Source organism: Xenia sp. Carnegie-2017, unplaced genomic scaffold (genome assembly GCF_021976095.1).
Source record: "Xenia sp. Carnegie-2017 unplaced genomic scaffold, XeniaSp_v1 HiC_scaffold_1, whole genome shotgun sequence".
In the NCBI taxonomy this organism is placed as follows: domain Eukaryota; kingdom Metazoa; phylum Cnidaria; class Anthozoa; order Malacalcyonacea; family Xeniidae; genus Xenia; species Xenia sp. Carnegie-2017.
In genome coordinates, this window is record NW_025813402.1 from 5,793,101 (window position 1) to 5,809,712 (window position 16,612).

General features: G+C 33.2%; 1 protein-coding gene and 1 long non-coding RNA gene across 2 annotated transcripts; one reads left to right on the forward strand and one right to left on the reverse strand.

Annotated features, from left to right (window-relative positions):
- Positions 1 to 954: 954 nt before the first annotated feature.
- Positions 955 to 15,407, reverse strand: LOC124459628 (protein sidekick-1-like). Its single transcript, XM_047009106.1, has 11 exons — positions 15,211 to 15,407; positions 15,025 to 15,137; positions 14,170 to 14,523; positions 11,910 to 12,212; positions 8,798 to 9,091; positions 7,170 to 7,472; positions 6,278 to 6,571; positions 4,663 to 4,965; positions 3,779 to 4,072; positions 2,177 to 2,479; positions 955 to 1,583 (listed from the first exon to the last, which is right to left on the reverse strand). The coding sequence occupies exons 3-11, from the start codon at positions 14,249 to 14,251 to the stop codon at positions 1,267 to 1,269; spliced, it is 2,493 nt and encodes an 830-aa protein (XP_046865062.1). The 5' UTR covers positions 14,252 to 14,523; positions 15,025 to 15,137; positions 15,211 to 15,407; the 3' UTR covers positions 955 to 1,266.
- On the forward strand, positions 7,749 to 16,300 carry LOC124459645. Its single transcript, XR_006944457.1, has 2 exons — positions 7,749 to 7,812; positions 15,889 to 16,300. It is a non-coding gene; the product is annotated as an uncharacterized LOC124459645 (long non-coding RNA).
- The last annotated feature ends 312 nt before the right edge of the window (positions 16,301 to 16,612 follow it).

Genomic DNA, 16,612 nt, shown 5'->3' on the forward strand with positions numbered 1-16,612 from the left:
TATCATCTAAAATTTTTATTACAATTACTAAATATATTTTTATTACATATAGTCCCTATGCTGTAATATTTTTTTATCTTAGGGCATAACAGGACACACGTTGATAGCAGCAAAGTTTAATAATTTGTTGAAGTGTTCTTATCCTGTATGATTCGTTTTAAAAGTACTAATAAGACTAACATTGTCAACCTTACTAACGCAGCTATGATAAAAACGTGTGATAAGTCTGGCAGTATTTTGCACTTATTCCTAACAAACAAACATCCAAAATGGAGAAGGTTTTTGTATATTGTCAAAAGTTAAACTGCAGAACACAGCTAATAATCCTTTTCAACTTTTTTCAAAGGGTATTTAAGAAAAACACTTACTGTCTTCCAGTGTTTTGTTACTCAACAAGTTAGCCAAAGGACCAAATCCAGCAATAGTACCAGCTTTCACACCAACATAATATAAAGTTGATTCATTTAAACCTCTCAAAATGGCAGTTGTCATATCTTCTCCTCTAACATTATGTTGACGAGGGCATTCATTTGCAGAAAACGTCCCAGTACTATAACATATCCTGTATCTTGTTATATTCCCATTTGTATCAATTGCTTGTAACTTCAGCCATGTTACAAAAAGTGCCGTTGAATTCACAGGAGTTAATGCAGTGAGATTGGCGCCTCGCGCAGGAGCTGTAAGATGTTATCACATTATTGTAAGTTTTTATGAAATCTAATCATTTCCATGCACATACAATATCCTAGGCTATAGCTAATTAAATGTTTCAGTATTCATAGACTTTAATGATTTAATTAAATACATCGAGTGCTATTACTTGATAACACAACTGCTTCGATTTCAAGCCGAGCAATAAAAATTCTTTCTACAATTGTAGCTTTATTACTGCCCGCATTTGGTTGCACCATTTCGGAAATGTGTTCACGAAATTATTTTTTTTGAAAAAATTACTTTTGCTACTTTTTTTTGATGAATCGACACGGGCAATTTTTTCAAACCTTCTAAACATTTCACAACACATGAGGTGTTAGCTTTAAATTTCAAAAATAAACACAAAACAACTTTTCTCATTCACAACTGCCATCAAAGTTCTTTCTTACCACTTTCAATAGTTGTTACTATGTCACACTGCATTCTACATTCTGGCAAAAATCGTGTTGAATGGACGTTAGTGAAAATCGTATGTCACACGGCACAGAACCGTGCGAGTTGATAAATCCGTATTTACCACACAAAGGGATAATCAAACATAATATTTATATTTCAATTACAAACAACTATCTTACCACTTTCATTAGTTGTAACAAGTAAAATCGCCCCCAGCGGTCCAAAATCAATAGCTGTAGATGCACGAACAGCAATAGCATACTGAGTTGCAGGTTTTAAGTCCATGATCATTCCACTGGTTGTATTACTTGGTACATTCTTAGTGCAATTTGAAACCACAGTTCCTACTTCATAACATACTTCATATCCTATTATTACACCATTTGCATCATCTTTATTCAATGTATTCCAATTAACACGAATTGATTTTGAATCGACGAACTTTAACGTTGCGTTAGGACCTTTTGCTGGTTCTAAAAAGGAAATTATTCATTAATATCATTCATATATTTTCACACAGAGAGTTACTGTAATTACAGTGTGTCATACAAAATCAATAAATTATAGACAAAAATACGAATAGCACAGCTTTAATTTCAGGTTTTATCACTTTTATAAGTTCCAGGCTTCTCACACTACATTTAACTCGAGACTATTGTACAAACGAACCATTTTACAGACATACTAGTAAGCTTAAATCTGTGGCTGAAGTAAATGATATATATATTTAAGAAACTAAAGACACTGTTTAATCTGTCCAAATGTCTAATATCGTGATTTTTTCGTCATTACTCTGCTCATTATACGTAAACCCTTCAGACAGATCAAGTAACCGAAGTAGTGTGTATAGCACTAGTCAAAATAAATTATATATGTTCGCAATCTTGAACTCAAAACACCTTCAAAACAAATTTGGTTATGGATTCCTACAAAATAAATTTTCACCAATCAATTGTATTTGACGTAATTTAGACCTGCTAATCGAAGTAACAAACGCGAGACCATAACAATCCAGTTGTGATAAAATACGTTTCAAACTTATGAATTCTAAGTGCATGGTACTTACTGTCTTCCAGTGTCGTGCCTTTTAACAGAGTACCCAAAGGACCAAATCCAGCACTAGTTCTAGCTTTCACACCAACATAATAATCAGTTGCTTCATTTAAGCCAGTTAAATTGAATGACGTAACATCTTCTCCTGTAAAATTACTTCGAGGACAGCCATTAGAAAACGTCTGCCTATCATAACATATCATGTATCCTGTTATATCTCCATTTCTATCCTCTGGCTGTAACATCTCCCAAACAATTCGTAGCGCCATTGAATTCAGAGGATGTACTGCAGTCACAGTCGGGCCTTGCGCAGGTGCTGTAATATATTATGTTACTAAAGTTGAATAAAATTTTCATGAGAATATTTTCAATGTACTAAATTCAAATGACCGAATAATTCATTGATCAAATATTCATCATATTAATGACACGGGTTAAAGCATTAAATGTCGATCAATATGCTGTGATGAAAAATGATGAAAAACAACGCAAAAACAATAAATAATTTCATAAATATTCAATAAATTATTTCACATTTTAGCTTTTACATTCCTGTTTGGTATGCACAAGATAAAATTCATTATACCTCAACAGTAGTCGAAAAAAAGTAATCAGACATCAAATGTACCTTAACAGACCTGCCAACTTTGAACAAGGTAAAAACTTAAGGTCTCATTTTCACTCTCAAAGAAGTTTAGAGAAAAACCTTTAAGTGTTTTACTGTGCTTATGAAGCGAAAACATTACTTTTGAACTCATAGTTTTCTTAAATTATATCGTTTAATTAGACTTTCGTAAGCCTGTTTATTCTTACAACTTTTCAATTCTTAAGATATTAAAGTTTTGTTTTTGTTGTACAACCAGTGACGTCAGATTACATAATGAGAAGTTGAATTATCAAGTATACTTGATTATATTTTATTTTGACTGGGCAGAGATGCTTTCGTTATAACCATAAAACGTTCATGAAAGTCTACAGTCATTTTAAAAGTTTGGTTGAATAAAACTATAAAATTAAAAAAAATGTTCACTTCATCATTAATATATAAAATAAGACTATCAAATTCAAAAGCCGGTTATTTATTCCCACTGTATCCAGCTTAATTTTAAACCAGAGGCAATGGACCTTATTCCCTTTTGTTATGTCAGACAACATAACTGTATTGTCAACGGGAGACATTTGAAAACTAAATAAAGATAAACAGAATAAGGCATAAAGCAAATTGTTTTTTCTTTACAATTCTGGTTCGACAAAGATTCGGCAATTCCCTGCTTCATTGCAAAAGAAACTCGTTGAGCCTAACCACAGATATGGTGAAAACAATCAATTTCTACAACTTTATTGTTATGAAAGAAAGAAGTGCTTGGGACTTTCGTAGAAAGCAGTAACTTAAACGATGAGAGACTCGACTCACAAATCAACATTAACTCGAACTAATTATTACTCAACCATTTATATATACATATATAAATAATCTGGAATACTGCATTCTACATTCTGGCAAAAATCGTATGTCACACGGCACTGAACCGTGCGAGTTGATAAATCCGTATTTACCACACAAAGGGATAATCAAACATAATATTTATATTTCAATTACAAACAACTATCTTACCACTTTCATTAGTTGTAACAAGTAAAATCGCCCCCAGCGGTCCAAAATCAATAGCTGTAGATGCACGAACAGCAATAGCATACTGAGTTGCAGGTTTTAAGTCCATGATCATTCCACTGGTTGTATTACTTGGTACATTCTTAGTGCAATTTGAAACCACAGTTCCTACTTCATAACATACTTCATATCCTAATATTACACCATTTGCATCATCTTTATTCAATGTATTCCAATTAACACGAATTGATTTTGAATCGACGAACTTTAACGTTGCGTTAGGACCTTTTGCTGGTTCTAAAAAGGAAATTATTCATTAATACCATCATTCATATATTTTCACACAGAGAGTTACTGTAATTACAGTGTGTCATACAAAATCAATAAATTATAGACAAAAATACGAATAGCACAGCTTTAATTTCAGGTTTTATCACTTTTATAAGTTCCAGGCTTCTCACACTACATTTAACTCGAGACTATTGTACAAACGAACCAATTTACAGACATACTAGTAAGCTTAAATCTGTGGCTGAAGTAAATGATATATATATTTAAGAAACTAAACACACTGTTTAATCTGTCCAAATGTCTAATATCGTGATTTTTTTTCTCTGCTCATTATACGTAAACCCTTCAGACAGATCAAGTAACCGAAGTAGTGTGTATAGCACTAGTCAAAATAAATTATATATGTTCGCAATCTTGAACTCAAAACACCTTCAAAACAAATTTGGTTATGGATTCCTACAAAATAAATTTTCACCAATCAATTGTATTTGACGTAATTTAGACCTGCTAATCGAAGTAACAAACGCGAGACCATAACAATCCAGTTGTGATAAAATACGTTTCAAACTTATGAATTCTAAGTGCATGGTACTTACTGTCTTCCAGTGTCGTGCCTTTTAACAGAGTACCCAAAGGACCAAATCCAGCACTAGTTCTAGCTTTCACACCAACATAATAATCAGTTGCTTCATTTAAGCCAGTTAAATTGAATGACGTAACATCTTCTCCTGTAAAATTACTTCGAGGACAGCCATTAGAAAACGTCTGCCTATCATAACATATCATGTATCCTGTTATATCTCCATTTCTATCCTCTGGCTGTAACATCTCCCAAACAATTCGTAGCGCCATTGAATTCAGAGGATGTACTGCAGTCAAAGTCGGGCCTTGCGCAGGTGCTGTAATATATTATGTTACTAAAGTTGAATAAAATTTTCATGAGAATATTTTCAATGCACTAAATTCAAATGACCGAATAATTCATTGATCATATTAATGACACGGGTTAAAGCATTAAATGTCGATCAATATGCTGTGATGAAAAATGATGAAAAACAACGCAAAAACAATAAATAATTTCATAAATATTCAATAAATTATTTCACATTTTAGCTTTTACATTCCTGTTTGGTATGCACAAGATAAAATTCATTATACCTCAACAGTAGTCGAAAAAAGTAATCAGACATCAAATGTACCTTAACAGACCTGCCAACTTTGAACAAGGTAAAACTTAAGGTCTCATTTTCACTCTCAAAGAAGTTTAGAGAAAAACCTTTAAGTGTTTTACTGTGCTTATGAAGCGAAAACATTACTTTTGAACTCATAGTTTTCTTAAATTATATCGTTTAATTAGACTTTCGTAAGCCTGTTTATTCTTAACACTTTTCAATTCTTAAGATATTAAAGTTTGGTTTTTGTTGTACAACCAGTGACGTCAGATTACATAATGAGAAGTTGAATTATCAAGTATACTTGATTATATTTTATTTTGACTGGGCAGAGATGCTTTCGTTATATCCATAAAACGTTCATGAAAGTCTACAGTCATTTTAAAAGTTTGGTTGAATAAAACTATAAAATTAAAAAAAATGTTCACTTCATCATTAATATATAAAATAAGACTATCAAATTCAAAAGCCGGGTATTTATTCCCACTGTATCCAGCTTAATTTTAAACCAGAGGTAATGGACCTTATTCCCTTTTGTTATGTCAGACAACATAACTGTATTGTCAACGGGAGACATTTGAAAACTAAATAAAGATAAACAGAATAAGGCTTAAAGCAAATTGTTTTTTCTTTACAATTCTGGTTCGACAAAGATTCGGCAATTCCCTGCTTCATTGCAAAAGAAACTCGTTGAGCCTAACCACAGATATGGTGAAAACAATCAATTTCTACAACTTTATTGTTATGAAAGAAAGAAGTGCTTGGGACTTTCGTAGAAAGCAGTAACTTAAACGATGAGAGACTCGACTCACAAATCAACATTAACTCGAACTAATTATTACTCAACCATTTATATATACATATATAAATAATCTGGAATACTGCATTCTACATTCTGGCAAAAATCGTGTTGAATGGACGTTAGTGAAAATCGTATGTCACACGGCACAGAACCGTGCAAGTTGATAAATCCGTATTTACCACACAAAGTGATAATCAAACATAATATTTATATTTCAATTACAAACAACTATCTTACCACTTTCATTAGTTGTAACAAGTATAATCGCCCCCAGCGGTCCAAAATCAATAGCTGTAGATGCACGAACAGCAATAGCATACTGAGTTGCAGGTTTTAAGTCCATGATCATTCCACTGGTTGTATTACTTGGTACATTCTTAGTGCAATTTGAAACCACAGTTCCTACTTCATAACATACTTCATATCCTGTTATTACACCATTTGCATCATCTTCACTCAATGTGCTCCAATTAACACGAATTGACGTTGAATTAACAAACTTTAAAATTGCGTTAGGACCTTTTGCTGGTTCTAAAAAGGAAATTATTCATTAATACCATCATTCATATATTTTCACACAGAGAGTTACTGTAATTACAGTGTGTCATACAAAATCAATAAATTATAGACAAAAATACGAATAGCACAGCTTTAATTTCAGGTTTTATCACTTTTATAAGTTCCAGGCTTCTCACACTACATTTAACTCGAGACTATTGTACAAACGAACCATTTTACAGACATACTAGTAAGCTTAAATCTGTGGCTGAAGTAAATGATATATATGTATTTAAGAAACTAAAGAGGCTGTTTAATCTGTCCAAATGTCTAATATCATGATTTTTTCATCATTACTCTGCTCATTATACGTAAACCCTTCAGACAGATCAAGTAACCGAAGTAGTGTGTATAGCACTAGTCAAAATAAATTATATATGTTCGCAATCTTGAACTCAAAACACCTTCAAAACAAATTTGGTTATGGATTCCTACAAAATAAATTTTCACCAATCAATTGTATTTGACGTAATTTAGACCTGCTAATCGAAGTAACAAACGCGAGACCATAACAATCCAGTTGTGATAAAACACGTTTCAAACTTATGAATTCTAAGTGCATGGTACTTACTGTCTTCCAGTGTCGTGCCTTTTAACAGAGTACCCAAAGGACCAAATCCAGCACTAGTTCTAGCTTTCACACCAACATAATAATCAGTTGCTTCATTTAAGCCAGTTAAATTGAATGACGTAACATCTTCTCCTGTAAAATTACTTCGAGGACAGCCATTAGAAAACGTCTGCCTATCATAACATATCATGTATCCTGTTATATCTCCATTTCTATCCTCTGGCTGTAACATCTCCCAAACAATTCGTAGCGCCATTGAATTCAGAGGATGTACTGCAGTCACAGTCGGGGCTTGCGCAGGAGCTGTAATATATTATGTTACTAAAGTTGAATAAAATTTTCTTGAGAATATTTTCAGTGTACTAAATTCAAATGACTGAATAATTCATTGATCAAATATTCATCATATTAATGACACGGGTTAGAGCATTAAATGTCGATCAATATGCTGTGATGAAAAATGATGAAAAACAACGCAAAAACAATAAATAATTTCATAAATTATCAATAAATTATTTCACATTTTAGCTTTTACATTCCTGTTTGGTATGCACAAGATAAAATTCATTATACCTCAACAGTAGTCGAAAAAAAGTAATCAGACATCAAATGTACCTTAACAGACCTGCCAACTTTGAACAAGGTAAAAACTTAAGATCTCATTTTCACTCTCAAAGAAGTTTAGAGAAAAACCTTTAAGTGTTTTACTGTGCTTATGAAGCGAAAACATTACTTTTGAACTCATAGTTTTCTTAAATTATATCGTTTAATAAGACTTTCGTAAGCCTGTTTATTCTTACAACTTTTCAATTCTTAAGATATTAAAGTTTGGTTTTTGTTGTACAACCAGTGACGTCAGATTACATAATGAGAAGTTGAATTATCAAGTATACTTGATTATATTTTATTTTGACTGGGCAGAGATGCTTTCGTTATAACCATAAAACGTTCATGAAAGTCTACAGTCATTTTAAAAGTTTGGTTGAATAAAACTATAAAATTAAAAAAAATGTTCACTTCATCATTAATATATAAAATAAGACTATCAAATTCAAAAGCCGGGTATTTATTCCCACTGTATCCAGCTTAATTTTAAACCAGAGGCAATGGATCTTATTCCCTTTTGTTATGTCAGACAACATAACTGTATTGTCAACGGGAGACATTTGAAAACTAAATAAAGATAAACAGAATAAGGCTTAAAGCAAATTGTTTTTTCTTTACAATTCTGGTTCGACAAAGATTCGGCAATTCCCTGCTTCATTGCAAAAGAAACTCGTTGAGCCTAACCACAGATATGGTGAAAACAATCAATTTCTACAACTTTATTGTTATGAAAGAAAGAAGTGCTTGGGACTTTTGTAGAAAGCAGTAACTTAAACGATGAGAGACTCGACTCACAAATCAACATTAAGTCGAACTAATTATTACTCAACCATTTATATATACATATATAAATAATCTGGAATACTGCATTCTACATTCTGGCAAAAATCGTGTTGAATGGACGTTAGTGAAAATCCTATGTCACAAGGCACTGAACCGTGCGAGTTGATAAATCTGCCTTCACCACACAATGGGATAATCAAACATAATATTTATACTTCAATAACACACAACTATCTTACCACTTTCATTAGTTGTCACCGGTAAAATCGCCCCCAGCGGTCCAAAACCAATAGCTGTAAATGCACGAACAGCAATAGCATAATGAGTTGCAGGTTTTAAGTCCATGATCGTTCCACTGGTTGTATTACTTGGTACATTTTTAGTGCAATTTGAAACCTCAGTTCCCACTTCATAACATACTTCATATCCTGTTATTACACCATTTGCATCATCTTCACTCAATGTGTTCCAATTAACACGAATTGACGTTGAATTAACGAACTTTAAAGTTGCGTTAGGACCTTTTGCTGGTTCTAAAAAGGAAATTATTCATTAATACCATCATTCATATATTTTCACACAGAGTTACTGTAATTACAGTGTGTCATTAAGCAGGCCTTCAGACGTACACTCGTGCTCTGGTGATCAAACAATTTCCATTTTGACAATTCAAGTAACATTCCCAAGTGTTTGCATTGGGCCATCGGCCATCTAATTGATCAAACATTTGAGACAAATTAAGTAGTTTTATTAAATATCAACAAGAAGTTGACTTGATTGAAAATACTCGTAGAAAATTGGGAGTAAGCATCTTAAATGATGTGACAATCGACTAACAAATCAACGTCACATTAAACTATTTATTATTTAATTATATTCTTATACATATATAAATAATCTGGAACACTTCATTCTACATTCTGGCAAAAATCATGTTGAATGGACGTCAAGATTAAAGTGAAAATCGTATGTCACACGGCACTGAACCGTGCGAGTTGATATATCTGCCTTCACCACACAATGGGATAATCAAACATAATATTTGTACTTCAATTACACACATCTATCTTACCACTTTCATTAGTTATAACAAGTAAATCGCCCTCAGCGGTCCAAAACTAACAGCCGTAGATGCACGAACAGCAATAGCATACTGAGTTGCAGATACTACGTAGAAGTTTCATTGATGATAAAAATCGTTCAGGGAGCATAAAAATGCCCGTCAAGACTCATTGGGAAAGCTAAAGTAGATACTGTGATTTATGGGAAAACAGTTTCATCATGATTTTCTAATATGCAATGATCTGGCGCAAGTTACGCTAATTGCCGTCGAATACTAGAAACTTTAACGATACATTTGTAGTTTTGAAAAAAAAGTTGGGAATAAAAAAACAGGAGGAGGTTCTTTGGTGTTGTAACGATCTAAAGGTGTGTTCAGTTACGATTACCGAAGTCTGTCGTAACACCTGATAATATCTGCAAATTCAATTGCTATAAATGGGTCGCACATGTAAAGTAAAAAAGGATTTTGCTCAAGATGGCAAATCTAAAGTATTGCAGAGCCAACGCTTAAACTTAAAGAACGTTGCAGAACAGATATACTTAAGATGACGGTGATAATAAAAAATGGGGAGATTACTAGTCCGATTTATTAAATTAACTCCTACAGATAAACTCATTTAGCTATAGAGGAAGTTGTGAGCGTCGGACAACTATTTGTCCACAAGAACGAGGTGAGCACAAAATAAGAACATCTCTAATATCAAAGAACTATTTCCAATATGGAAAAATTCTCTTTCTGAGGTAGAGAGTTTGCAAAATATATTATCACGTTATCAATATGATTGTCCATCCACCAATCAGAGTTCCAGCTCGAAGAGTAACAAATTCCATAACAGAGAAGTTTTGCAGTAGAGTTAATATTGACAAGTAACGTGACTGAACCTTGGTCTAAACCCATTGTTTATTTAAGAAAAAGGACAGTAATGAGCGTTTCTGCATGCAATGAGTAGCGCAAGGTAATTACAATAACGAAGAAAGAGATCTTTCCACTTCACACATACGGCAAAATCTCATGGAATCACTCGTGGAAGTAGCTTATTTTACACATGTAGACCTCGTTCGTGATTAGTGGCAAATAACAGTTTATGAAGACAATTGTAAAAAGACGACATTTTCAAAACCAGTAGGAAATGTTGCAGACAAATTTAGTCCTTTGTGTTGGACACAGACGCTAGTGACAGCGGGATTGGGGTAGTTCTATCTCAATGTGTGGACGAAAAGGAGAGAGTTATTTCACATGCAACAAGAAAGCTGAAGGCAGAAAGAACGTACTCTACGACTAAAAAGAGCTGTTGTCGTTAGTATGAAAGGTCAATGGAGCATTTAAAGATACGACTAACGTGGATAAAGAAAACCAGAACAACACCTAATCATACACAAAGCTGGGCATTGTTGAAAGGATGAGCAGGACTTTGAAAAAAATTTTATTTAAAAGTTAGTGAATCAACGAAACGACAACATGATTGTGATGTATGTAAAGGCCCTTCAAGCGTCCGTCTCATATCGGTCTAATGTGGGTTACTCGACGGGATTTCCCCTTTATCTCCTCTTGTTTTGACGGAAAACCAGACTTCCAATATAGATTTAGTGGAACTAACTATGTATGTTGTTCACATCAATTGATTAAAGTGTTAATTATATCGACTAATGAATGAGAATCCACCGGATGAAAACAAAGAAACACAGTTTAGCACAACTCCAACGAACACAGAAAACAATGAAAGTAACGTACTTAATGTCATGAAAAATGGTACCACATGACAAGGAAAATAAAGACAATGATTAACACATGCACTCCAAGAAATATAGGAAACTAGAACTTTTTGAAGAAAACTCATCAGAAGTTGACAGGTGCAGTAGCGTCACCAGCTCGATAAGTGATGGGAACAATATTCATGTAATCACGTTTTAATACCTAAGAAACAATTGATTTCAAAGGAACTTAATAAGCCAAAACATAAATTTATGAATATAATCCCCCGCACTGATCAAGCTGGCTATGCCCAGGAGAGCAATACTACTACAACTGCAACGGTATGAATGGAAGTGAGTTGCAATGCACCAACATCAACAAGTGAAGACATACCAAAAAATTGTTTGGATTTTTATAACACAGTGGGCAACAGGATTGAAGCAACTCCTACCTACGTTGAGAAGAAACATGCCGACTAGCAAAAAAAGTAATGGCTTACAGGATAATCAATTACAAAAAACATGACATTACATTAAGTCTTCCATTCTACTAACTTGTCTCAAAAAACCCATAATTTCTTAATACATGGTACTTACTGTCTTCCAATGTTGTGCCATTAAATAGATTGCCCAAAGGACCAGCATTAGTACCATTACTAGCTTTTACTCTGACATAATATGTCGTTGCTTCATTTAAACCAGTCAAATTGAAAGATGTAACATCTCCTGTAATCATGTTTTTAGGACAGGTAGGATTGGAAAACGGCTCTGTATGATAACAAATCATGTATCCTGTTATGTCCCCATTAGCATCCTCTTCTGGTAACATATCCCATGTAATTTCAAGTGATGTAGAATTAACAGCCCTTATGTTTGTGACATTGGGACCTTGCAAAGGAGCTGCAATAACATTACAAGTTACTAATATTGCATAAAAGGCTTCTGACTTAAGCACAAGGGAAACATCTATCACTTAAATAAGCACTTAAGCATGTTTCATGTAGTTTTAAAATGTTACTGAAAAACCATTGCAGCAATGTATATAAAACCCTTTCTACTTTATTCAAACAACTTTTGACAGATCAAATAACCATATATTCAATATTGATTTGGAAAAATTTCATGCAAATAGTTTATATTCAACTAATATTTTCAAGGACTTCTCTACTATCGCTTTATGGTAGTAAACACTCAATCTTCAATTCAGTCTTCAAACTCAACTATCCTCCATAATGATAATTTTGCACTAGTTTTTATCTCAGGAAATTGCCTAATGCAAAATATTATGATCAAAGGTTATGGTCATACTAAATTTACAAGTGAGACACTAAAATAATATCAAACAAGTATTATTGCATACTTATTGTAGTATTTAAATGTAAAATTTAAAACTTCTCCAAAAACCTTTCATAATCGTTGACATGTTTATGTTTGGAAAGCCACAAGAAATTGTTTCACTTCCATTATAAACAAAAAATCTTGTAAAAGGGTTTTCAAGCCTTTGCCAGACCGGAAAGTTTGTAGTTAGCACCTGAGATCTTGGGTGTATAATTTTGAGGAAAATATGCTTTTATGCACACACATTACGAAACTCAAGTGCACAGTTTACAAACTTTCCAGTCTGGTACCTATGAACACTAGAATGTACTAAAAAATATTTTAGCTATCCCCAAAACTCAATCTTGTTCACAAACCAGCAGTGAACTAAAGTGCATGAAAATATCCACACAATCACAAAGGTTTTATTTTTTATCAATCCACCTCAAATTCATTCTTACGACAAATACCTATTCAATTACATCAAACAAATACAAGCTTACACTGCTCCGCTACCATTTGACCAATATTAGCATGAACAGTAAAACTGAAGTTGAGATTATCACAAATTAGTTTTTAAGACTGACTTGTTTAACATTGTTCATAGCTAGTCTTTAAACAACACACAAATATGGCACAAATAACTTTAAATGACTTTATATATTTCTTGTCATATCCAACATATATTCATGGCAGGTTTTAACTGCAATGGGGTAAATATATGGTCAAATTGTACATTTAACACACTGCATAAAGCATTATTTGATTAAGTTCAGATGTTGGCAATAACATATTGATAAATAAAATGTCAATAACAAAGCATTCAAAAATAGCAAGCAATTACTTAACCATGCTACTAGGGTCATGGTTAAATAAAAAACAAACAAAATGTAATGGAGACCATGATGTAACAGAAATCTATCTAAATTAAATGAATTTAACAAGATTTGAGCAATGTTTTACAGATAAATTGGTACAGCAATGTCCATTCCATGAATTCCACTCAAAGATATATGAAAATAAATCACTTAAGGGAAATAGTTCAGGTTCATCAAGCGTTTACTGAAATATGAAGAAAGGTCTAGCCACCAAACATTTCTTTGAAAGAAATTTAATGTTTGCGTTATTAACAATATGGCATTTAGGAGATCAAATTATACATATAATTTTCAACCAAATTGTTCATTCAACACGGAAGTAAATTACATGCAAACCGGCCATAAATTTTAAAGCACGATATTTGTTGGTTTGTTCTTACCACCATATAAAACAGTAAAATAAAAATATGCATGTCTCTTGGATAAATAAGCCATTCAAGTTATAGGATGCATCAACAGCTATCATGACTAATCAAAATTTCTGAAAAATTATTGCAAAATACTTGAAAATACATTTGTGACAACCGATAGTTTCATAGAATATATAGTTTCAATATGGATATAGATAAGATAAACCGTTTCGATAGCGTCTTCTTGTTTCATACAAAGATTCAACGGAGAAATATTGTGTCACATTACGTATTCTTCTACAACATTCTTACCGGATTTCACTTGATGATGAATGAATAAAATAGCGACGAACCATGCCGTATAGAGCCATGTTTGGCTTTGATTCCACATCATGGCGTCTTCGGCTACTCTAGATTAGTAATTTTATGGCGCTGTAATTTTCAATTTCAAAAAATCGATAGATTCTATGTTCTTAGGAAATTCCGCGCAAAAGTGCTAAGTGTATGTGAAAACGACAGGCGTCAAATGTGGGCGTCTGGTTTGTGAATTTGAATATGAAATAAATAACATTTCCTCTTTACGGTCAGTTGTCAACCTGGAATGTTTCTAATGTTTTTTCCGCAATGTAAGCTGTTTTCTCTTCCTTTATTTTTTCTCTTGACGGCCTAAAAGATAAAACATAAAGACAACACCGTAAAACATGTATATATTATATTGCGACCATTTCAACAATACACTATTCAAATTTCAAAACATATCCACATTCAAGTCACAGAATAAGGAATTCAAGTTAAGATTTCTTGGCGGGACAAATATTGCTTTTGTTATATAACCAATCACGTTAGAGAAACAATTTCTTGCATCGATTATTAACATAACATTTCAGTATCACTTCATACGTGTAATAACACGATCATAACATAATAAAGTAAAGTCTATGGAGCATCACTTTCACTCCATCGAAGTCAAACTTATCTGAAATGGATGTTTTTTTAACACGTAAACAATAACAAATTAAGCATTTCTGAGAACCAGTCAGTGTGCTAACATTGTAGCTCGAGCTTACATTTCTCGCTTCCTCAAATATTTTACGCTTTGTGTATTTTAATATATTTCAATTCATACGTGTTATTTTGTGAAATTTACGAAGCATCTCTAACGCCTACCAAAATAGATAGCACTTTTTTTAAATAACTTTTGTAACAAAGCATTGTTTCATGAAACCATTGACACACGACACTCGCATGCGACGTACGACACGTCCAAAGAACATCAAATGCTGAAAATAAAAGGAAAAGAAATACATTTATTTTTAAGTATGACAAACACACTTAACAAGTGTTTTGACTAACGTGATCCAGTGAACGTCAAAATATATTTTAGCTCCTCAGTTGTACCAATTACATTCAGAAAAACACTATTGGTTTTTAATTTCTAAAGAACACAATTTTACCAATGGATTAGCCTCTAAGGTGTTTAGAAATGTAAATAAACGCCAAAATGTGCTGCAGTAATTTATTTTGACGTACTCTGGATCCGCCACTGCACGTGACGAACAACTCAAGGGTGAGGTAATGCGTAGGAAGAAGAAGCGAAAGAAAAACAACGAATTAATTTTTTGTGCTGTATATTATTTCATGCATTATAGTACTAAGAACTCTTGTAGCCCAGTGGTGTATTGGAGAGGGGCTCAGGGGGTTGGCCCCCCTTGTTAGAATTTTTTGTCAAGTTAGGGGGGCTCAGTTCCCCTCCCCTTTATAATTCTTCAATAATTCACCTCCATTAAGCTTATGATTTTGTGCTTTTATACGCTTGATCATTCCTATATGTACCAGTAAATGCAAGCTATAAGATTACTACAACATGACTGTTTTTTAACTGTTTATACAAACAGTAACAAACAGTACGTTTTTTTCGCTCTGCTAGCTTATGCCAGAGAGTCCCCCTTGTAAAAATTTTGGCAATACACCCCTGCCATAGCCATGCATACATCATTTATCATACCTATATCTTTATAATTTCATTAATAGCACTATATATATCACTTGAGAAGTTATCTACGAAGAAACGCAAAGTTGAATTGGATGTTAATTTTTTAAGAGATTGTCAGTCGTTCGAAGTTTTTCCCAAATTTATTTGTTTTCCCCTTCCAAATGTTGATAACCAAGATGTCCACGCCATACGCAATCGATTGTTTCTGTCTTCTATAGTCAAACGATCAAAATGATCTAAAGAAGAAATCATCGGAACTTACAACTATACGAAATCAAATCGACTGGTACATTCTACAAAAGGCTCTAACAAAAAACATTAATTCGATACACTCTCACTTTAATAATATAAATAAAACTGTAAATAGATAGCATAGTCATTTGTTGTACTGAAGATGGCATAAGAATGCCGAAATATGTTTACTTTAAAAAATCTTGTCATCACTTGAAATGCCTGACCTATATCTTTCTAGTGGGTTGTTGTTATACAGCGTGATGAGCAGTGACGTTGTCAAGATTTTTGCAGCTGGCTGTGTGTGTGAGAGGGGGGGGGGAGTAGGGAGTACAGCTAAAAGCAATTTCTTCGTGGGACAACAAAATTTGCATTACGCAAGTGGCATGTAAAATTGTAGTATATAAGCGGCTCAATTTCATCTGCTAGGTTCAAAGAGTGTTTTTTAAAATTCACATGGATTAAGGCATTACCCTTTGTGTACATTACGCTTTCACAGTTGTAATTTGATGTATTTCTTTCTTATACACA

What these genes read in the sequence shown, in the direction of transcription:
- LOC124459628 (XM_047009106.1), bottom strand. Translation starts at nt 14,251, where the DNA reads ATGATGTGGAATCAAAGCCAAACATGGCTCTATACGGCATGGTTCGTC. An exon ending in AGGCACGACACTGGAAGACA is followed by an intron (nt 6,572 to 7,169) that starts GTAAGTACCATG and finishes TTTCCTTTTTAG; the next exon opens with AACCAGCAAAAGGTCCTAAC. An exon ending in AGGCACGACACTGGAAGACA is followed by an intron (nt 4,073 to 4,662) that starts GTAAGTACCATG and finishes TTTCCTTTTTAG; the next exon opens with AACCAGCAAAAGGTCCTAAC.